Source organism: Spermophilus citellus (genome assembly GCF_964194105.1).
Source record: "Spermophilus citellus genome assembly, chromosome: 1".
Lineage (NCBI taxonomy): Eukaryota > Metazoa > Chordata > Mammalia > Rodentia > Sciuridae > Spermophilus > Spermophilus citellus.
The window spans coordinates 39,588,341-39,613,106 of NC_138182.1; the positions used below are offsets into that span (position 1 = coordinate 39,588,341).

At 32.9% G+C, this 24,766-nt stretch overlaps 1 protein-coding gene across 2 annotated transcripts in view; it reads right to left on the minus strand.

Annotated features, from left to right (window-relative positions):
* Window positions 1–24,766, minus strand: part of FNDC3A (fibronectin type III domain containing 3A) — a 158,852-nt gene that overhangs the window by 88,712 nt on the left and 45,374 nt on the right. For both annotated transcript variants that reach the window (XM_081289268.1, XM_081289267.1), the window contains exon 3: window positions 11,029–11,104. In XM_081289268.1, coding sequence (XP_081145394.1) covers window positions 11,029–11,104 — 76 coding nt within the window. The remainder of the gene's footprint in view (window positions 1–11,028; window positions 11,105–24,766) is intronic.

Sequence of the window (24,766 nt, forward strand, 5' to 3'; positions counted from 1 at the left end):
CAAGGAAGAGTGCATGCATTTAGCAATACAGTTTCAAATGTTCTGACAAGTGACAAGCGCCCGGGTACAAAAAGGAATTCCAACACACTGAGACTAAAAATGTTAAAATATTGAAATAAAATGGCATTTCATTGTAATAATAAAGGATTTTCCAAAACAAATGTTTAAGGATTTTATAATGAGACTTCTGGGAATTTCAAAGACAGAAAACTTTATTAAACCATGAAGAATGAAAGCTGTATTTGATTAAAATTTAACTCTCTAAAAGTGAATCAACATCTTTAAATAATATTATTGCACTGGTTTTAGGATTAGAGGGCTCTGTGTTAAAATTATGACTCTGAGAGAGCCATAGAGAAATGAATACATACCTGCAAGGAAATCCTCTCCTGCCACCATTATTACATTTTTTTTGTGACTCTTATGGTTAATGGGGGCATTAATATACAATTGTAACCACAGTCAGGAGTACAAGTCACCCTCTGTACATAAGAGTAAAGGTTTTTCTGAGAAATGAAATTAAACCTAATGTCTGTTGCTATGATAAGCAAAGAGGAGATGGAAACCATGAAGATAAAACCTAGATAAATTGGGAAATGACTTTTCCATCTCTATGTATGTAGGTAGGTACTAGAAATCACATCTAACATTGCTATACAAAGAAAGGAACCAGGAAAGATATTTTGTTTCCTGGTACATTTCCTGCAGATAGTACAAGGCTAACTTCATGGTAATTTCTTTATGACTTTATATAAATATTCTCTGAACATCTTAGTCTTATGCCAGCTATGCTTTCATAAACAAATTGTTATGTCTGGAACAGATTGCTTAATTAGTATTTACTGAGTCCCAAAATATGGTACTCCTTACTATAAGGCTAAACTAAGGTAAATCTTTGTATTTGTGATTCATTAGTTCTCTTATCAGGAAATTTTTCTACTGAAGCTAACTTTGGAAAGTTCATTTTTATTTTTAATAATGAAGGTGATCTTTTTGAATATTCTTTCATAGGGTTAAGAAAATGTACTTAAAACACAAAGTAGGTTTGTAGTAAATATTGGTTTATTTCCCCAGCATCCCTTCACAGAATGACTTGGTTAAATAGAAAAAATTCAAACAAATTATCTTTTATAAATACAGTCTGGCTTACACTGACCCTTTTCTGGGTCAACAAAATTCTCAATGTCTCCTCAGATTCTCTGCCTTGGGTTTCTTAACTGTTCTCATTGGTATCAGAATTTTCGCACTACTTCTATATTATAACATTAAATTTGGACATTACTTTTTTTTAACCCCCTTAATGTTCAGAAAATTGTTGCACTATTATTATGTACTTAAAAATTTGCTATGTCTCTTTTACTAGGCTTCACTAGTTTAAAAATCCACTTATCTAAACTCAAAATGCTGTATTCAATCTGTACTCAAAATACCATTCTCCTGATTGGGTTCAAACAACTAAATGTTTCATGAAATAAAGTCAAATTAAACAACTTAAAAGGGGTAAGACATTTATATGGCTTATATAATTCATATTCATCAAAATTATGAGATTATATAGAAAGCACAAATTTAAAAAAACTACAGTCCTACCACATGCTTCAAGTAGCAAACTGATTTCTATGTATCTATATTCATTGAAAGTAAGTTTTCCTTCTCTCATAATGAGTTAATTCTGTTGATATCCTTAATAACATATAATTAAATAAATGGTCCTGATTAAATAAAAACTTCAACTTAACAGAAAATTTTAACCTCTCCTCCTTTTTTGGTATCAGGGATTGAACCCAGGGGTGCTTCATCACTGAGCCACATCTCCAGTCCTTTTTTTTTAAAAAAATAATTTATTTATCGCAAAGGAGATGATAAATATGAAAGCGCTGACTAACTGTGGGGAGGAAGAATGGCTATGGTCATACTCACCATGATCCCAGAACACATAGAAAGTGAGCAAAATGGTACTTATTGTTTGAAACAATCTTTCCCTTCCCTTCAAAACTGCAGGAATGAAGGGAAAGTCAGGATGAAGTACTTGAAAAGATAATATCTGAGAGCAGAAAAACACTGATGAACAGCAATGACAGTGAAGAGAAGAAAAATGAGAACAAAAGAGCTGTCAATTAACAACAGTGCTGGTTACTTCTTGAATGAGGGGCAGTAGAAAGAAAGGCCAATTAGACCCCCATTGGCAGAGCAGAAAGCCACCTGTAGCAACAATGATTGTAAAAACAATAACTGCTTAAAAACAGGTCTGAGTTACTTGGAACCAAAAGGGAAAGTAACAGGACTTGAAGGTGAGGGTGAATGTTATTCTAAACTAGAGGGTGAAGAGGCTCATCATTAACACACTCTGGGATTGTTAAATAGGTTCTTGGGTTCCCTAAGTAAGGTAAGTATGAGGAAACCAAGGCGATCTGGCTCTGCAAATTTGAATTCACCTTGATACTTTTTTCTATACATAAGAGTCAAATCATAGAAAATAAGCAGAAGTTCAGAATTTTCTGTTAAACAGACAACATTCAGGTGATTATTGATAGCTCACTATTCACATACTAAAATTAACATTTCCGTATAACCAGAGAATCTTAATTGGTGCATATTGAAGACTCCGAGGTACTAAAATATCCCAAGTATAAAAAGACTATTTTTGGTATACAGAAGTTATTATCAATGCAAATGAGCACTCAATACAACTTTAAAATATTTTAGCAGTTCATTATAACCTATCAACAGAATACCTGCTAAGCAAGCAAATGGCATTATTTTAGTAAAGAGAATCAGATGAAAGGTGACAATTTCAGTTGTTAAAGAAACAAAACAGGAGATAATATATCTGGAACACTTCAGTTAAATAAAGTTTTATGGGATAAAGGTAGCATAATTGCTCCTGCCCCTAAAAGAGTCACAAGTTTAGTGCAAGTTTCTCTCTCAAGTGCCCATCACTAATAGTATCATTAAACTAACTAGTTGGCATTCTGCTTATAGGTCTATTATGAGCAATAACCATTCACTAGCTCAATTACTTTATGAAATATGCCTGTGCACAAGTGTAATTGTTAAATTTAAGATTCTCACTCAAAGTACTCATTCCCATAATTAACTAAAGAGATCTCAGTTTAAATTATTCTAGAATCAAAGAATCTGAAAATGAAGGCTAGAATTCACCTAACCAAACTTAACTCCCTATGTAGAAATTGCCTTTGTACCATCCAATGAGTGCATGAATACATATAATTATATAACAAACGATGACTCCATTTATATACAGTCATATCGGTTACGGTTTTTCCCTGAGTCAAAATCTGCTTCCTTTAACTCTAATCTGTTGGTGTAAATTCTGCCCTCCAGAGGTACATGGAACAATGTCTTCCTAGTCACTGTTCTATTTTCTAGATTAAACATCCTTCATTTGTTTCTAAAATCTTTTATAAGAACGATTTCATGCTCTTATTCTCTGCTCGTTACCTTTCCTGGGACAACCCAAGTTAGCCAATACTTCTTTTAAACATGCTAACTGAAAACATCTAACCCACATACACAACCATCTATTTTGAACTTACATTTCTATTTCTACAATCCAAGATTTAATTTGTTTTCTCTTGTGCAAGTTAGATTCAATAGGACAGCTCATATTTAACTCTAGTTCTGCTAAAACAAGCTCTATTTATAAATTCAAAGTCTCCTCTCTTACACTGTAGTAGACACATCAGTCACTTGTTTCAGTGCATATGATCTGAAGTTCCTTCATGGGTTTAAGGAATCAACTTGATAAAGACTATCACTCTTATAGGTGCTGATAATCTTGTAGGCAATGGTGGAAAGTTATACATTTCCTGTTACAGAAGTGGTCTATGTGCTGGAAACAAGTATTACTGAGTTCTTAGTGAAGAAGTAGCAGGAGTATAATCATGGTATTAATCGTGACTTTCTAAATTGATCACTTCTTTGTGGATGTCTCCTCTTACCTTTTTTTAAAACTCCACTTGGGTTCCAACTATCCACTCCACAACAACCCCAGCATAGGGGTGGTCTGAACTTGCTGGAGCTTCTACAAACCCAACTCAGGCTGATGATCATGTCCACACTGATGACCTCTTCACCCTTGCTTGAGCTCAGGACCACCCTATTGTGTCAATGGCTTTCTCATCCTATTCCAAGTTCTTATGCCACACACTATGCTATGACTCTCTTGAAGATACCCTCCTCAGCCTTGGACTCCATACCAGGCTGCCTTATTCTGCTTGGGTCTGTCTTCCTAAACTTGGTTCTTCTCCTATGTAATGTGCTTCTCATCCAATTTGGGTACTGAATCCCACTCTCAGGAACTGCATCTTGCCTCCCTCATTCCACTGGAATACTCCCTATCTCTACCCCAATGGCTTCAGGACTGAACTGTTAGGGAAGAAAGAGAATCTTAATAAAATCCTTTTGTGTTAAAAGGCAAGAGTCAGCATCATTCAAATCAAAATGTAGAACTTTATTCCTATTAAATTTCATCCTGTTAATTTTGACTTATTTCAAGAAGTTTTGATTATTTTTTGAGCTTGACAATGTTTTAAGTTATCCTTTGTACCCTTCTGACTTAAAATTTTCATTAACATGTCTTTTATTTTTGTCAAAGCAATTGATCAAAAATAGCAGAAAATCCCTAGAAAACAAAGCCCTGCATAACACAACATGAGACAAACTGTTTTCTGGCAGTGGGCTGGTAAACAAATTTAATTTTGCCTTTACATAAAGATATGTAAGGCAAATAAGTTTGTGGAGTTTAAGAGTACTTATTCATTTTTGTCTCTTAACTGAATACTGAATGAATAAATAAAGAATATAAGGTTCTCATTTTGCTAAAATGCAAATGTGGCACCTATGTTGTAAAAAAAAAAATAATGTAGATTTTGTGAATTCATGACCAACATAATTAGTGGCTATTTATCTAACACAAGTCTTTGGTTGTATGGTTCCACAGACATAAACAACATGTCCAAAGAAGTAGAAATGCTATAACAATGCAAAAATACTAAATATTTAGTTAACACATTCTTATTCCTTAGCCCCATTTATTAATTTTTGAGATGTCATGGAAAAGAGGAAAATAAAACCGTATCTGCTTCTAACTACGGAGAATACTACCTAAAATTTGTCTACATAGACTCCATTTGCTCGACACAGAAATGCTCAAGAAATGTTGTTTTCTTCTCTTCTTTAACTTAAACATTTATTGAGCATTCTCTATATGCTGGGTGCTATGAAAGGCTTATGACAGACATAAACAGTTGTAGAACTTAAATCCTGATTTCAATTATTTCTATATGTATACCTAAGACTAAAAGGAGAGAAACTGAAGCAAGAGCTTCAAAGAACAGATGATATCTACATGTAGGTACCAGTTTATCACCTGGAGAACCAGCTGTATGACATAGATCTTAATATGAATGACATATTCTCTATGCAATATATAGAGAATATAAGTTATTACCTCTATAACTTTTCTAGTAATCCAAATTTAGAAACTTTGTCAATTTCTTCTTCTGCTTACCTGTGCACCAAACCCCCTCAAACAAAACAAAACAAAACAAAACAAACAAAAACCAACAAAAAGCCAAAAACAAACCTAAGGGTAGTCTTTAATATGTTATAAAGATCTGTTAATTCTAAACCAGAAATTTAAGTCATTTAATAAATGTTTACTTTCTTATGTACAAGTAACCAAGCAAAAATGACTTAATTTTCACAGTACATATATCATCATACAAGATAATGTGTTGACATTCTTATCAAAGCATTTCATTACAAAACAGAAAAAAAAAAACCCACCAAGTTTTAGACTAGTTTCTAAGAAATATTTTAGAATATAAGAAATATTTTAGAATAGAAAAAAAAACCTGAGACAGATTCATGGTAATATTCTCATTTAAAAAGTAATGATGTATTTGTGCTGAAACCAATGAGTTGCAGCTAAAAACAGTAAAAATGAGATACTGGGGTTGGGGATGTAGCACAGTGGCAGAGTACTTGCCTAGGTGTGAACCCAGGCTGTGAGGCCTCAGTCGATCCCTTAGCACTGTTTAAAAAAAGGTTAATAAAAAAAAAAGTATGGGTCCAAATCAGGCAGTATAAATAAACCCAACCATAGAACATAAAGACAAACTGGAAAGTGGTCAATGGGACAGCACTTTTACATATCTCAGAGTGGAACAAGGAGGTAAAGAGCTAAAGGATTACAGAAATCATCATTGAAGACTCAGAAAAAATGGTATGAGACAATAAAAATCATCAAATCAAATAAGTATATATTTTTACTTTTTTCACTTTGTTTCTTTTTTGGGAAGTGTGGAATAGAAAGAAGCTTAGCCATGCATTTAAAAGAATATTTGTTATATTTTATTGAACATCTCTAGATGTTTATAGTAGGAAGATTTATGGGCCAAGAGACATCACATATTAATAGAACAAAAGGCATCACTAATCTTTTCAAATCATTAATTAGATGTTTATTTCCCTGTATATTTCCTGGCTCTTCCACATCCTCCCAATGAAGTTAAATTTCCTAGTATGCTGCTCAAGCCACTTCAAGTTCTTTCTACATTTTTGAGATTCATTTGTAGCCACACCCCCTTTTCACATAACTTTTTAGCAATTCCAATCTCTGTGGTTAATCAAATAATTCAAGTCATTTTTTCCCTCTGGCTGCTTTTGAACACTTTTCCCTCTCTCTATCTAAAATGTCTTAATATGCTTTGTCCATCTGGTTAGCTGTTATTTTCCTTAAAAATAGCTTATGTTTCACTTCTTCTAGGAAATTTTTTTCCCATTACATACTACTCTGTGTTACAGTCTCATTTTGTGTTCTCATAATACCCTAGGCACATCTCTAATAGCTCTCTCTTTCTGTATATCATTGCTAATTTCCCCCTTTCCCGTGTTCTTGAATGGCAGGAACTGTCTTAGTTCTCTGAATTACCGGCAACTGGCACAGTACACCTCAGTAGACAGTAAAGTCTCAGAAAAAATGACTAGCAATTTTGTCTCTCTAGGAAGTATGCTACAGTAGAAAAGGTAGGACTACATTAAGGACTACTCATAACTAGCTGTAACACACAAATTCTGAACCTATAATAAAGAAAGGCGATTACGTAGATCTCTAAAGCTCTTTTTATAAATTTGTTTTTATACATTTTTTTCTTTCCATATTTTTTATTTATTTACTTTAATTAGGTATATATGACATCAGAATGCATTTTGATTGATTGTATACAATTGCAGCACAACTTTACATTTCTATAGTTGTATATGATATAGCATCACACCATATGTGAAGTCGTACATGTACCTAGGGTAATAATGTCCCTCTCATTCCACCATCTTTCCTACCTCCATGCCCTCTCCCCATCTTTCCCCTCCCCTCCGCCCCATCAAAGTTCTTCCATTTTTCCCATGTTACCCCACTATAGATCAGCACCCACTTATCAGAGAAAACATTCAGCCTTTGGTTTTTTGGGGTTGGCTAACTTCACTTAGCATGATTATTCTCCAACTCCATCCATTTAGCTGCAAATGGCATAATTTTATTCTCTTTTAATGTGGAGTAATATTCCATTGTGTATATATACCACAGTTTCTTTATCCATTCATCTATTGAAGGATATCTAGGTTGCTTCCACAGTTTAGCTATTGTGAATTGAGCTGCTATAAACATTGATGTGGCTGTGTTACTACAATCTGCTGATGAATGGATGGAATGGAACTACCATTTGACCCAGCTATCCCACTCCTTGTTCTATACCCAAAGGATTTAAAATCAGCATACTATAGTAACTCAGCCACCTCAATTGTTTTTATAAATTCTTGAAAGATAACAAAATTATTTTAAAAAGAATGAGCTTTAATTCAAATGCTTATTAATTTATACTGGATTTATCTCAATTATTTAGGTTTTACTATAGAGATTTTTCTATAATGAGTATAGTGGCTACCAGAGAACAGCTTTTCTAACTTGATGGTCTTAGACCTCTTTTTCTTTAAAATTTTTTAAAATTAATTTACTTTAATTAATATATTTTTATTGGTGCATTATAATTATAAATAGGATTCATTGGGCTATATCCATACATGCACATAAGATAATTAGATCAATCTCATTTTCCAATACCTTCCCTTTCCCTGATCCACTTACTCTACACTACTGATCTTTTATTATTATTTTAGAGTGCTATAATTACATGTGCGTGTGTGTGTAATTACACACACACACACGCACATGTAAATATACATACACACATTGGACTCATTGTGGTATATTTATATATGGATAGAGCATAATTTGGTACATTTCATTTCCCAGTTTGCCCTCCCCTTCTCCTCTCCTTTCTTCCTCCCTCACTCTTCTCTATTGGTCTAAGGATCTCTTCTTCTTCTCTGCTTCACTGGCATAAGATTTCCCTTCCTTGAGACTTTCTCTTTGTTACCTGTTCCTTCCCTTCTATTCCTACTCTCCTTTTTAAAAAGTATACCAGTTTGGATGATGGTAAAGTATATGGTCACCCTACCTCTAATGAATTCTTTTTAAATTAACTAAACTATTAGGTTTGAAGGGATAAAAAGAAATATGAGATGAACTAAGCCAGGAAGGGGCTTGCTACATGACAGTGACTAGTGATGACAAAAGGGAGGTGATGAATTCTTGTAGTCAATACTCTTCTCTCTGTATGCTTCCCTTGCTTGGAGTGAGAGCACACTGGTCTTTACAAGGACTTCAACCCCAGTCCTTCATTCACTACTATTCCTTCCACCCATAACCCATCTTGTAATTTCTCTCTTGGTCTAAGGATCTCTTTCTTCTCCACTTCACTGGCATGAGATTTCCCTTCCTTGAGACTTTCTCTTTCTCCTTGTTACCTGTTGCTTCCCTTCTATTCCTACTCTCACTTTTAAAATGGGCTTATTTTCATTTAGGTAATGACATATAACCAGAGGGGAAAGCCTTTCTTCTTTATACTAGTTCCCTTTTTTCCTTTCCTGTGTTTTAAAAAATTCTATTCACTAATCTTCAGTTTCCATCCTTAAAATCTATCATATAGAGTAAGGAACTTCTATTTTCCAGTGAAGCAGAGAAATGTGTCCCTGTATAAAAGTGTTTTAATGTGATGGTTAGTTCCTAACATTAGGATACTATTAGTACTGCCTGCACATTATAAATTAGGTTTGTGCCACCATACTCAGCTTGCCAATGTGCTTGAAAAGATCAATGCTATATTTATTAAAATGTTTCTAATATAAACAATATTTATTGAAAACATTTTGAAAAAGATATAAAAATAAATCTATTAGAAACTTACATTCTATGAAACACATAGTTAAAGATGGGCTTATTTTCATTTAGGTAATGAAGTGTATGCTATTTACAGCTTTGGTAAAATGGGGGAGAGGGGAATACCATAAGTCTTGGTTCATACTAGTCATTAAGTACTTACAAAAGTTCTTTCATTTTCAGAAGCATTCCAGTTTGGATGATAGTAAAGTATATGTTCATCCTACCTCTAATGAACTCTTTTTAAATTAAATAAACTATTAGGTTCAAAGGAATAAAAAGAAATATGAGATGTTATTTGCTCAGTGCTTAGACTATAGTTGGAGAAACTGAATAAAATTTTTATATCAAATAATACAAAACTTAAATAGTTAAAAGAAAAAAAAACTAGAATAACTACTATAAAATAGCACAGTTATTTGATAAATTAATGGCATAGTCATTGGTATTACAGGATTTCAGAGGAGATGGAGGTCATTTTCTATTAGCACCACCACCACCATTTATTGAGTGCCTTATTTGTGCCATGTCTGAGTACACTGTATGTGTATTAATTAACCCTCACAATTATCCTATTAGATATACTGTTCTTGATTGGGATGGCAATTTTATTGAGAAGAAAAATATTTATAGAGGTTAAGTAACATGAGCAAGATCATATAGCTAGTATGAGGCAGAGTTGAGATTTAAATTCAGGTTCCACAGCCAGTGACTTTTATTTTATTTTTCACTTAGAACAACAGAAATTTATTGTCTCACAGATTTGGAGCCTAGAAATGAAATAATAGGGTGTTGGGAAGGTTGGCTTTTTCCTGATGGATATAAGGTAGATTCTGTTCCAAGCCTCTCTCCTACCTTATGATGGTTTCTGGTGATCTTTGCCATTTCTTGGCTTGTCGATCTCTGCCTTTATCTTTACAGGGCACTGTTCCTACATGTATGTCTAATGTCCCCCTTTTCATAAGGATACTTTTGGATTGCGGGCCCATCTTAGCCACTAAATTTTTTATTGCTTTCATCTTTACATATGAAAGTGATTTGCATCAACTGGGGACAATTTTGCTACCCAAGGGTATTTGTTGATGTCTGGAGACATTTCTGTTTGTCTAAATGGGGGTAAGGAGAAGTGGCTCATGAAAAGTGGTGAGGAATTCTGCTAAACATTCTACAATTCACAGGATAGCCCTCCACAGCAAAGAATTACCCAGCCCCAAAATGCTAAGAGGATGCTCACTAAAGGAAGATTACAAAAATCTTCTTAAAGGTAAGAACTAAGTTCAGTCTTAAAGCAGTAGGATTTGTACAGGCTGGAATAGTGGTTATAAAGGATGAATTCTAGATTAAAAAAATTATTACTGACAGCACAAGACAGGTTTGAAAGACAGTAATTAAGATAACTTAGAAAAGATTAAAGGGAAGCAATGTTGGAATTGAAGTGGGAACAAGACTAGAAAATTGCAGTTATCTTTTTGAAAGACTAAGGAATCTGGACTAGAGTCACTGAAGATTTCTAAGTAGGGAAGTAACATGAACAATAAAATACAGAAAGATTAATCAAATCATGGTAAAAAGTTTAGTTAGGATATTATGGCAATAGTTACATAAAACAGTATTGTGCTTTCGTATGGTGGTAATGAGAAATAAAGGAAGAAACCATAAGCATATATACTATTTTGTATCACCATTTTTTTTAATCACAAATGGTAATAAATTGCCATTCTTACCTGTAATGCACTGAAACTGTCCATCTTCTCTTCTTATTGTAAATGCTTCCCCAGGATTTACTTGTACCAGAATAACCTTAAAATGAGGGGGGGGGGAAAGTATTAATCAAAATAGTAAGAGCAAAGCAGTACATAAAAATACTAAATGCTGCAGATGTAAGCTATTTAACCTTAGGACACTGGGAAGGAAAATGGAAATTACACATTTACAATGCTGGTTTGTTAAAAAAAAATTTCACTTTTTCTAGAAGCCAGACATAGGCCAGAAGTAAAGGAAACAGAAAAAGAAAATAGAGGCAAATTTTTATTAGAAGGTCAAGAAACATTACTTAGAAACAAAGATGGAGTCAAATCCCAAATATTTGATTATTTATGGGAATTCATCATTAGCTAAGTATTGTACTTTTCTGAAGTATAAATTGATTTGTTAGAACATGAGTTGAGCACACTTGAATTGTACATATTAAGGTATGGCTGAGAATGTGTTAAATTAATCCCACCATTTTAAGTAGTTTTTTTTCGTATCAAGAAGATAAAATACAGTCTAATTTTATGACATTTAAAAACTGAGAAAAACAGAAAACTGGGAAAAAAGAAGTCTAAAGTTTTTCTATCCCAAGACAAACAATATTCTAAAAAAATTTTTTAAGTCTTGTGCTGCACAGAATTGTGCAGCACTAAATTCTAGATTTAATTCTGTATCTTTTTTGAGTTTGTTATTATAAAAAAGACTTCCATGGGGGCTGGAGTTGTGGCTCAGTGGCAGAACACTTGCCTTGCATGTGTGAGGCACTGGGTTTGATCCTCAGCACCACATAAAAATAAACAAAATAAAGATATTGTGTCCATGTATAACTAAAAATATTTTTAAAAAGACTTTCATGTTATATTATGCAACGTATATAATTAAATGACTAAACCATAAACTACTTAACCACTCTTTTATTTTATTTTTTTTTTACATTTATTTTTTAGTTGTAGTTGGACACAATATCTTTATTTTATTTATTTATTTTTATGTGGTGCTGAGGATCGAACCCAGGGCCTTGCACATGCTAGGCAGGTGCTCTACCGCTGAGCCACAACCCCAGCCCCTTAACCACTCTTTTTAATTGTAAGGAATTTATGTAGTTTTTATTTTTTTCATTATTATAAACAATGCCAAAGTGAGCATTTTGTTATGCAGTTTTCTGCTATGATTAGTATTGCTTCCTTATGATTCCCAGAAAAGGAATTCTGGTGCCTGCTGCTAAACTGCCCTTTAAAAGGGTTTTACTACTTTATAGTACTTCTCATAGACTATAAGAACACCCTTTTACTGCTTTCTGTGTAATCCTGAAAATTATAGTTCTATAATCTCTCCTGCTTTGACAAATAAAAATAAAATATTACTATTGTTTTAATTAGGCTTCACCTTTTACTGCTTTCTGTGTAATCCTGAAAATTATAGTTCTATAATCTCTCCTGCTTTGACAAATAAAAATAAAATATTACTATTGTTTTAGTTAGGCTTCACCTCACCCCCCACTAGACCCACAGTGAAACTGAACCCAGGGCTTCACACATGCTAAGCAAGCATTCTACGATTGAGCAATGTATCCAGTCAAATTTGTACTTCTTTATTATTGCTATGTTTTATCCTCTTTTGTAAACTGCCTGTTTATGTTATTATCATTTATTTTCTGGGCCTTTAGGAGTTCTCAGTCACTTGTCTGAATTTTTTGCATATTAAGAATAAGAATACTACACTGTGTTATGCTACAAATATTTTCTCCTTTTATTTCATTAGAATTGTTTATTTTCCTACAGTCAATGTTACCATTTTTTTCTTTATGATATATTCTATTTCTTCTATATTTAATTTCTTCTACAGCCACTATCCATAAGTGGCTATCAAGCACTTGAAATGTGGCTTGTATGAACTGAGATGTGCTCTAAGTGTGAAATAAACAACAGATTTCAAAGGCTTTTAGTACAAAACATCCAATAATGTAAAATAGCTAATTAATAATTTTTATATTGATTATGTATTGAAATAATATTCTGGACATACTGGGTTAAATAAAACATTACAATTTTGCCTATATTAATTTTTAAGATGGCTATTTAAAAATTTAATTTTTTGTGGCTTATATTGTATTTCCATGGGACAATGTCAAAAATGTTTAAAAAAACTTTTTAAAATTGGTGCCTTATAATTATACATAATAGTGGAATATGTTACTACATATTTGTGCATGTATACAATATATAATATGAATCTATAGGTTTGACAAGTATTAGTTTCTATTTTCTTCTAGCTTTTGAATAATTTAAATGTTCATATTTAATTCTTTGATGTCCCTAAAATTCATCTTGAGAATATTCAAAGATATTTGTTTTCCCCAATATTATATCTGTTAACCCATATCATTTGCTAAATTTAAGATACTTCTTTTAGCACACAGTATACTCTTCTAGACTCATTTATTCTGGCAAAAGTAGCTTTGGAAAAGTGTTTAATAATTTTAAGCAATGTAATTTTAGATTTCTGATCTTCTTATTTAAATATTTCTTTGATACTGACTGGTGAGAATATCAGAGCACATGAGACTATCAAATATATGTGCATATACATGTATTATAGCTTTATAGAGAATATAGAATTTAAGCAGAGTCCTGAAGACTGAATAATAATTAGCCAGGCAAAACAGTGGGAAGGCCTTTCAGGCCCGTGGAAGAATGAATATGTGCAAAACTCAAGGATTGGAAAGTCACAAAAAGTTTATCGTGTTCACTAAACCAAAGGAAGTTCTGTAGCTTTATAGGTTGGAACAGGGGATAGGGGACAGTGGTATGGTGGAACAAAAAGGCAAGGTAAGAAATAAAGGAAGAGTAGATGGGAGTCAGGTTATGAAGAGTCTTGTGAGTCATTTTAAGGACAATCTGAAGAATTTTATTTATACAGGCATAGTGTCATGGAGAAACAATCTGCCACAGCATAGCGGCCAAGTGTATGAAGATATATTAGGAGGGTAAAGCAGTCAGCTAGGTAGCTTTCTTTTAAAACATCATTTTTAAAGTTTACTATTTCCTTTCTTACATTTTCCTTAGGCTCATTTTGTTGTTTTCTAACCTATTCAGCAGAAAACTCTTTCATTCTCCTTTTAGTAATACGTGTGTTTAAGACTAAATTTTACTTCACTCAGTGTAACCACAGAGAGTACTTTAATTATTATTTTTAGATATTATTGCAGTTTTGTTCTTGATTTTCTCTGTTATTCTAAGAATTTTTAAAAAAATTTCAAAGTGAGCTGAAGAATTTTAATTTTTGCTATTATTTCCAACACATTTTTAGCAATCTCAACAAATCAACAGTTATTTTAAAAATTTTTAAATACTATCTTATCCACTTCTTTCCTCATAGTTTAGAATTTGACAGTGGTAGTAAATTACTGAAGGATGTTACCTGAGGGATGTAGTTTAGTGATAAAGTACATTGGGTTCAATCCCCAGCACACCTCTCCAGAATAAACACAAACAAACAAAAAACCAACAAAGAATCTTGTTATTGAGATACTCAATGTACTATGTAGTACTTAACTGTATATTCAATAAAATATTATTATACTGGCGAGACACACTAAAATAATTTTTCCAAGTTTATTGGCCTTAGTCCTCTAATTTTAGTTTTATAAATTTTAAAAAAATTACAAAAATTAAAATGCTTCTCATATCTTACTATATATTTTCTACATTATAAATTATGATACATTATGGGAATAAATAATGTAAATCAAATGCCCCCTTATTCTCTGGAGTACAGTTCCTAGTTAATAAATATTTATCATTCCAGAAATTTATTATGTACACAGAAATACATGTCTCCCCTAATATATACCATTTTATTTTACACAAGCTAGCTAGGTTTACTGGACATATTCATCCAAGAAAATTTATTGAATTCCAATAATGTACCATATCTTGTTCTGGGCTAATACAAAAGTGAACAAAATCAGCAGAATCCATGCCTTATGGAGTTTATATTCCAATGGGAACAACTAGCAATAAAACAAAAAGAAACTCAAGTTATGTAATGTAACATCAGGAAGTGTGTTTGTAGTGATGGACTCCAGTGAACCATACAACTCCTAGCATTACATCTTGTGTCGTCCACAATACTGACTCTGGGCTTGATCATACAACTTGGTTTTCCCAGGTATTTAAGATACTGGGCCTTGTGACTACTGAATTAGTTCCTTCCTGGACTCCTAAACTACCCAAGATTTCCAGCCCCATCTGAATATATAGGAGACTGGAAGTCCATGAGTGCCTATAGTAAAGACCAGTGGAAAAAACACCCAGTGAGCCCTGACCAGAAAGCAGAAATGAGCAAATTAAATGCTTGTTGAATTGAAGGCATTAGGGTTTGAGTTGGTTTGTTACACACTGACAGAAAAATTGAACTAGGAATTGAAAAGTTTGGTGAATTTTTTTTAACTCAAATAATGTTTAATAGCAGTATATATACCCAATTCATTTGAACATATTTCTGTTTCCAGAAACTACATATTATTGTCCTTGTTTTTCAGTTGGGTTGTTTGACTTTCTTGTACTGATTTGCAAGTTCTTAGTATGTCAAGGAAACTTATTTATTTATTTTAAATAAAAATTTGTTTTGCTACACCAAGGGTTTTTATGTAGAGAAATTATTATATAATTATTCTCTCACAGTTCTATAGGATAGAATACAAGATCAAGGGGTTGGCAGGTTTGTTTTTTCTGTGCCCTCTCTACTTGGCTTATAGATGGCCAGCACCACTTACATGGGCTTTTCTTCTGTGCCCTGATATCTTTGGTGTCTCTCTAAACTACCCAAGATTTCCAGCCCAAATTTCCAGTCCAGGTCTTATAAGGACACTGGTCAGACTGGGTTAGTTCCACCCCTATGAACTCATTCTACTCTAATCACCTTTTTCAAGATTAGAGTTGAATTCCAATAATGTACCATATCTTGTTCTGGGTTAATACAAAAGTGAACAAAATCAGCAGAATCCATGCCTTGTGGAGTTTATATTCTAATGGGAACAATTGGCAATAAAACAAAAAGAAACTCAAGTTATGTAATGTAACATCAGGAAGTGTGTTTGTAGTGATGTTTCTAAATAGAGTCACCTTCTGAGGTACTGGGGTTGGGGCTTCACATAAAGACTTTTATGCCTATAACATTTAAATTTGGAAAGAATATTATTTTACCCAAACTCCAGGTTTCTTTTTATTTTGCAGAGGAGAGAATTGCTTAATCAGAAAGTGTGATAGTTAACTAAAACAAAATGGAATAAAATTAGTCACCAGATTTTCAATAAGGTTTAAAGTCTTGAAAGCCAAGATGTCATATATGCTCAGTAAAGAACAAAAATTTTGTTATTAAAAAGTCTATTTGTAGGGGCTGGGGTTGTGGCTCAGCAGTAGAGCACTTGCCTAGTACATGAGAGGCACTGGGTTGGATTCTCAGCACCACACACACACACACACAAAGATAAATAAAGGTATTGCATCTAACAACAACAACAACAACAACAACAAAATCTATCAGTATACTAAATGAAGTAGAAAATTCATTAAAATGTTAGGACATATGTGAGCAAGCTATTTGGAGACTATTAGTGGGGAACATGAATACTAAGTATTATAAAAATCATTCCACCTCACAAAAAGAACAAAACATAAGATTTATAAAAATATATTTTTTGTAAAAAAGAGTTAATGATAAAGAGAAAATGAAAAATAAGAGCAACAAGTAGAAGCTGAGAGTTTATTTGGCACAAGAAGGGTGCAGATGGTATTGGTAACCAAAAGGACTGTATTTCAAAAGCAGTTAAGGACTAGGCAATAAGACCAATGATTCTAAGCAAGGCAGTGAGTTTACATTAACATGTTCCCTATAAAGCCAGCTCCCCTAAAGACTACACACCCAATGAAAGAATAAATCTGAACACTTCTACCCATATAGCATAAAGAGATAAGGAAGATGCTATGGCTATGCCTTGGCTCGGGGAAAAAAGTCTCAAGAGTTCAAGATCAATGACTTATCTTGAAATAAACGTTGGGATCAAATCTACATTTGTTACATAATCTCGAACCCCAAACTAAAAAAGTAATCCCCAAATTAGATTATGGCTAATAAAGCCTGAGTACTTGGCAAAAGCAAGTATGAATGTCTTTGGAGGGATACACCCTTAAACCAGGCTGCTGAGAATTGCCACAGATAAGGTTCATGTAATGATAAACATGCTATCTCCAAATAGAAAGCGTGAGGAATTAGTCTACCATAAAACAAAATAAATAGAGGATTTCACTCCTGAGAAATGAGATAACGAAGTTTCCATATAAAGACAATGAAAGTTTAAATTTCACTTCTAAATTTACTTGCATTTCTCACATGTGAGCCCTGGGGGACAACTGTTATCTAAACTATAACAATAGGACAAGCCCAAAATAAAAATTAAAAAAGCATACCGAGAAAAAAAAATCCATTACTTTTATAAAGGAAAAGCAATTAGAACAGCAAATTTCTCTTCTAAAACAGTAAAATAAAATGTGCAAAGATTTTTAGAAGAAACAGCTATCAACTTCACCAGAATTAATGAAATGTATAATTTTAACTCTAGCATTAAAAAAGAGTAAAATAAAAATATTTTGGGCAAAAATCGAAAAGACCCTTACCACGAGAGAACCAGGAAGGAAAAATTTAGCACAGGAAAGTAAACAGAAAAAAATATGTTGTCAGATACAAATCAAAAGACACTAGATGGATGCAGTGGTGTACATCTGTAATCCCAGTGGCTTGGGAGGCTAAGTCAGGAGGAACAAGAGTTCAAAGCCAGCCTCAGCAATGGTGAAGTGCTTAGCAACTCAGGGAGACCCTGTCTCTAAATAAAAGATAAAATAGGGCTGGGGATGTGTCTCAGTGGTTGATCGCACTGAGTTCAATTCCTAGTACTACCCCCTACCCCCGAAAAAGATACCAATAAAAAACAAATGGACTAAGTTTGCCTATTTTAAAAAAAGATAGGAAATCAAACTGGATTTAAAAAACTATTACAGGGAGAAAATTACAAACACACTATTGTGGTTTTATGGTTCTCTTTCCTCCCCTACCCCCCACGACCCCAAGATTGAACACAGGGCCTTGAGCATGCTAGGCAGAGGTCTACCATAGAGCTACAACACCAACCCTATGGTAGGTTATTTTAATACCCATTTCACTGATTAACAGAACAAGCAGAAAAAAATTGAGATATAGAATATGTGAACAACACAATAAGCTTGATCTAATGGCCATGGAAAAATAATTGCCAACAATTAAAATATATGCATTCTTTTCAGTGAAATTACAAGAATGAGCCATCATTCTTTTTTTTTAAATATATTTTTTAGTTGTAGATGGACACCATACTTTTATTTATCTATTATATGTGGTGCAGAGTATTGAACCTAGTGCCTCACACATGCTAGGCAAGTGCTCTACCATTGAGCTACACCCCCAGCCCAAGCCATCCATTCTTGAAATCCATTCAAAGACATCAGCATTAAATTGTTATATGCATACTTAAGTTATGTATAAGTATGCATATAACATACTTATACATATAACATACTTTTAAGTTAGAAGTCAATAAATTTTAAAAAGCTTAAAAATGTTTATAAATTTTAAAGTTTCAATAATTCATGGATCAAGGAAAAATTTAAATGAAAACCAGAAAAGAAACAAAACAAATAGTAACCAAAGCACTATAAAATACATAGGATGCAGACAGAATTGTATTCATCAAAAAAAACAAAACAAAACAAAGACATTTATTTATTTATTTAGTAATGGGAATTGAATCCAGAGGCCTTAACTACTGAGCCACATCCTTAGCCCTTTTTTATATTTAGTTGGAGACAGAGTTGCTTATGGCCTCACTAAGTTGCTGAGGTTGGCTTTGAACTTACGATCCTCTTGCCTCAGCCTCCTAAGCCACTGGGATTACAGATGTACACCACTGCACCCATAACAAAGACCTTTAAATACTTGCAACAGAAAAGATGGAAAATTAATATATTAAGTGTCTAACTTATTGATAATAGTGCTAATCCAAAGAAAGTAAAATGAAACAAAAATAAGAGCAGAAATAATGAAACAGATAACAGAGAAATATTGAATTATAAAATAGTTTTAACAGTTGTCACAGTTATCAAAGAACCACAAGTAATCAAAGATAACTAAGAGAAAAAAATGCAAGTGTAAAAAAGTAGTCACCTCTTTTTGTCTTCCAAGAGTCACAAACCTTGGACAATTTGGGGCAAGGAAACAGTTTTAAAATGAATTTTATAAATATCTCTCTATGCAAGTTTTATTTAGACAATATTAAAATTATGATTCTTCTCCCAGATCTTCACAAGGCTGGCTCCTTATCAATATTCTGCTATCTCAAATAACACCTCCTCAAAGAGACTTCCCTCACTGCCAAATTATAAGGTATACATCTACTTCATACATTTTACCATATTGATATATTTTATTTTTTTACCTAGTACTTATTACTATTTAAAATTACTTTGTGCAATTATTTGGTTAGTTTTATACTGAGCAGTTACTATTCCAGTAGAATAAAAGCAAACACCTTGAACCTGTTAATCCCAGTAACTAGGGAGGCTAAGACAGGAAGATCTCAAGTTCAAGACCAGCCAGGGTAATTTAGTGAGACTATATCTCAAAATAAAAAACAAAAAAGGCTGGGGATGTAGCTCAGTGATAGAGTGCCCCTGGGTTTACAAGGTGCTGCCAAAACGAAACAACAAACTAAAACAAACTATACCCTAAGAGCCCAGGTTAATAAACCTTTGTTCCATGAATAAGCAGCTGAACAATGAGGACTGGGAGGTATATGGAATTCATTAAGCATACATTTTCTGATGTCTTATTACACATGGGGCTTATTTCTAGATAATTGGGACAAAGTAGGAGACAAAACAGATAAAATTACCTGGTATGGCAGAGAGAGTTTTAAGATTCAAGGTATGTCACCAATACCAATGAGGTAGTTATTTCCAAAAGACTAAATTGAAAATGTGTAGTCAGAAGAACTAACATATATAGATCATGTGTGGTTGAGGATCACTTCACTGTTGTTAGCATCACAGATCAAAGGAGGGCTACTTCCAAATAAAGAAAGGTTCCTGCCTAAATCCTAAGCCACTCAGATTTCCCAGTAAATAATCAACAGATGTTTGTTCAGTTCCAAAATGTAGAATTCATATCTTTAACTATCTGGATTTTAATGCCACTTTACATTTATCTGCCACAAATGCAGAAATTTTCATAATTTCATTACAAATAATAGTACAACGTGATGAATGGAGAAGAGAAAGGGGAGAACTACAAATGATTATTTAATCTGAGACAAAATATGTCAAAAACCCTATATCCAGCATAATTATACAAAAGTTAGTACAGCATCTTAATATATATTACCTTATTCTGACCAGAAAATCTTGTAAACAAACTAACTCTCAGAAATGTGACAAGTGAGAAACTCTGGTCAATTCTTCATCATTTCATGACTTATTTCACTGATGTTTCTATATTAGCATATAGGGTAATATTTTACAAATACAATATAATGAATTGATTCTGTGGTACTTTATTAGACTTTTAAAACTAATTCTTAAGATCTTCAAATTTCACAGAAATAATCATGTTCTTAAGTCTACTCATCTCAAATGCACTCCTGATCTTTTAACCCAAACTACTTAAAGAATCAGAATTCAAACATGACAGTTCCATTACACCATTTGTAAAAGTTCTTCAATGTTTCTCTACTTTCCCCCCCACCCCCGCTTTTTAAAATTTGTAGAAACAGATCTGTTTGAGACCTTTCACTATTAGTGCAAAACATCAGCCTAGCAGTTTGTCTTTGCCATCCATTACTGCAAATGCTGAGAACTTCTGTATGGTTTTAGTGATTAGACAAATAATAAAAACAATTATCTGAATATATACACCAATAATTCCTTCAATCATTTGAACAGAGATATGTAGAGTTAAAGAACATTTTAAGTACATTCTGAACGTAAATATTCACTAACATTATTTCTTGAGTAATAGACAAACATAGGCTTAAAACTTGTTTTGTATAAGGTGACTATCTCTAAAGGGCAGATTAACATTTATGGTGACTGTAAATAATGCCATTTAGAATGGATAAAGACGCGGTATATATATACACAATGGAATATTACTCAGCAATAAAAGAGAATAAAATTATGGCATTTGTAGGTAAATAGAGAATATTATACTAAATGAAATAAGCCAATCCCCCAAAAAACCAAAGGCTGAATGTCTTCTCTGATAAGTGGATGCTAATCCATAATAGGGGGGGATGGGATGAGTGGAGGAAAGGGCAAAGGTGGGTGATGAGGGTAGGAAAGATGGTGGAATGAGATGGACATCATTACCCTAGGTACATGTTTGACTGCATGAATGGTGTGACTCTACTTTGGGTACAACCAGAAGTCAAAAATAGTGCTCTATTTGTGTACAATGAACTGAAGAGCATTCTGCTGTCATGTATAATTGATTAGAACAAATAAATTAATTAAAAAAACAATGCCATATTATGTAGACTTTTAATTGGTAAAATATGGAAATACGTATTGTATATGAATATAAAAATGTTAAACACAAAAAGGGTAATGAAAATGTCACTAAGCCATAAATATGCCCAGTAGACACACCAATGAAGACTACAAAAATCTAGAAAAATACAACTAAAATTTAATACTTCCTAAATTCTTTAATAAATAATAAAAAGATACTGATAATGGCTTCCAGAATTATGGAAGAGAGTGAAAGAAACAAATTATAAGATAACCAAAGAAAAAATTGTTCATTTTGGGATACAAAAATAAAGTTTTGAAAAAGCAGAAAAGAAAAAGATGATCCTGGAGTAAGAAAAAAACAGTAATACAAGAGGGCATAGATAGCAGAGATTTGGCAAAAACCGTTAAACAAACAGACTGTACATTTTGGGAAAAGTAAGAGATAAATAAGAGATATTACTTAGTCCAATCCAGATTTATTTTTTTTAAAGTAAACTAAAAGGTAATTACTGGTCAAAAGGTTACCTCATTTTATAAAATGATTCAACAAGCTTTTTCCTTATACTCCTCCAGTGCATTAAACTTAAAATTCAATTTACATCAATCAGGCACTTCAAGTGAGGCAAATCCAAATGAATATTTATAACAAAAAATATAGGATTGGGGCTGGGATTGTGGCTCAGTGGTAGAGCGCTTGCTTAGCATGTTCGAGGCTCTGGGTTCGATCCACAGCACCACATAAAAATAAATACATTGTGTCCAACTAAAAAATAAATATTAAAAAAAAGAATTAAAAAAATGTAGGATTTGGGTACCAATGTGGAATTTGAACTATGAATAAAGGTGCTAAAATTTAGTTATTCATCCTTTTCTATACAAATAAAATTTATTCAAATGTCAAGGTATAATCATTTATTAACAACATTTGCATGTATTTTAAAGGAAACAGAATTATGAGTGAATATTTTAAAAACATTAGCAGCTGGGTATAAATTATACCTTATTATCTAATTTCAACTGCTGCTAATTACTACTAAATATGACCTTGAAAATATTCTTTTACATTCCAATGATCATTCCTTAATCCCTGCTTCCCTTTTACTTGAAGTCTAACTTCTTTAAGTAAAATGAGAATGAGAAAAACAAACACATTACACCTGTCCCACAGAACCATTTAAGTCTGTACATGTATTTAGGTTCCTTTCTTAAGGGTGAAGAGCCTGGTATTTCTCCCCTAATCTGAATCCCCCCCCCAAAAAAAGAGAGTTTTTAAATATAATTTTTCTTAAATTGCAGATGCCAATCAGAGAAATCATGCTATTATTTATTGCTCTAGAAAATATCACTACTTTTTATTTTCCTAAAAGATTTAATAAACATTGTAAAGTTAGTGCAAAAATTTTAGAATCTCTAAAAGAAAAAAATGAAAAAAATAAATTATTTTAAGTAATGTATTCTATATGGTTAACAAAATTTTAACTTTTTGAACTTGGAAAAAGTTTGTTTCAAAACCACTCTTAACAACTGAAATTATTTATTAAGATATTTACCTAATTATAAAATATTTAATCATGTATTGGCTCCTAAAAATGACAGCTATATTTTTATAGAATATGATCTATGAAACCAAAAACACCCATTCAAAGGACACACAACTTATATTCGTCACTGATATTAAGTTAGGTCTGAAGAGAATAAAGTAAACAGTTACTGAAAGTCAGCAGATGGTTAATCAGAACAAGAAAATCCACCCAGAATTCAAAAATATATATTTGTATTTCCAGTGTTTAGAAATGAATGATCTTGGTCATTATACTAGTTTGCTAGGGTTGTAGTAACAAAGAATGATAGAAATTCATATTCCTAAAATTCTGGGGGATCAAGGTCTTGACAGGGCCTCCTCCCCCATAACCCCGTCCCTGGCTTTCAAAATGCTGTTTTCTTCTGTGTCTTTACATGTTCTTACCTCTGGCATTTGTCTGTCCTAATTTCCTCTTGTTATAAGGACACTAGTTGTATTACATTAGGACTCTCCCTAATTTAGTTTCAGATTTTAAAACCCTATCTCCAAATACAGTCACAGTCTGAAGTACTAAGGAGAAGACTTCAAAATATGAATTGGGGGGTGGGGGTGAGGACAATTCAGCCCCTAACAGTAACAACCCATTACAGAAAGCACATAAACATCTGGTATGCCTAATCCTTTTAACCCCTCCTTATCTAACTGCTTGTTTATGCCAACTGTTTCCCAATGCAGTTGAAAACAAAAGGGAAAAATCCTTTGGGCCTGTATCCTTGAACAGCTGATAACACACACACCCTTTAGCAATGATTAGCTAAACTAAACCATTCATTCCTTTAATCCTTGGTGAAGACCATAAAATTAACTCAGTACTCATAGGGTTGATGTAATGCATAAATGAGTTAATGTATGTCAAGTGTTTAGGACAGTGACTGGTATACAGTAAGCATTACCCACATACATGTTAACTGTTACTGTAAACACTGTATGAGCAAATCATTTTATCAATGTACATCTGCCACTTTAAGGCGTTTTCCCTACCCTACCAATTTACAAGATAGAATATTTCAGGAATACAAAATTATGAGATTTCCCCTGAATTCGCCCAGTATCTGCAATTCCCCTTACTTTCTATATTTTTCCCTACTGATATTTTAGCTTTCCAGCTATCCATCTGTCTAGTGTTACAATGGTCAATAGTTTCACCTTCATTTCTTGGTCTGTGACTGACTTACTGTTCTCTAGCTCGACAGTTTGATTAATTAATCAATTAATTAATTTGGACTTGATTTCTAACTGAAATTTTCCGATGCTGAATGGGGTATCTCAACTGCTCCAACTGAGAACTTAGCCTGTGAACAAATAATTTCTTCTTCAGTAAATTCTACTCATCCTTTAAGGTTCCAACACCCTAAACGAGAATTAGATTATTCTACTCTTAGGTCCATGGCATTTTGTATACCCTTCTATAATAATAACACTTAGCACTTAACTATATTCAGGTATTTACATGTTGTCATATCTGCTATAACATGAGCCTTTTGTAAGATGTCAACAGATTTATTTTTTTAGTCAGAGTGGTACATCTTT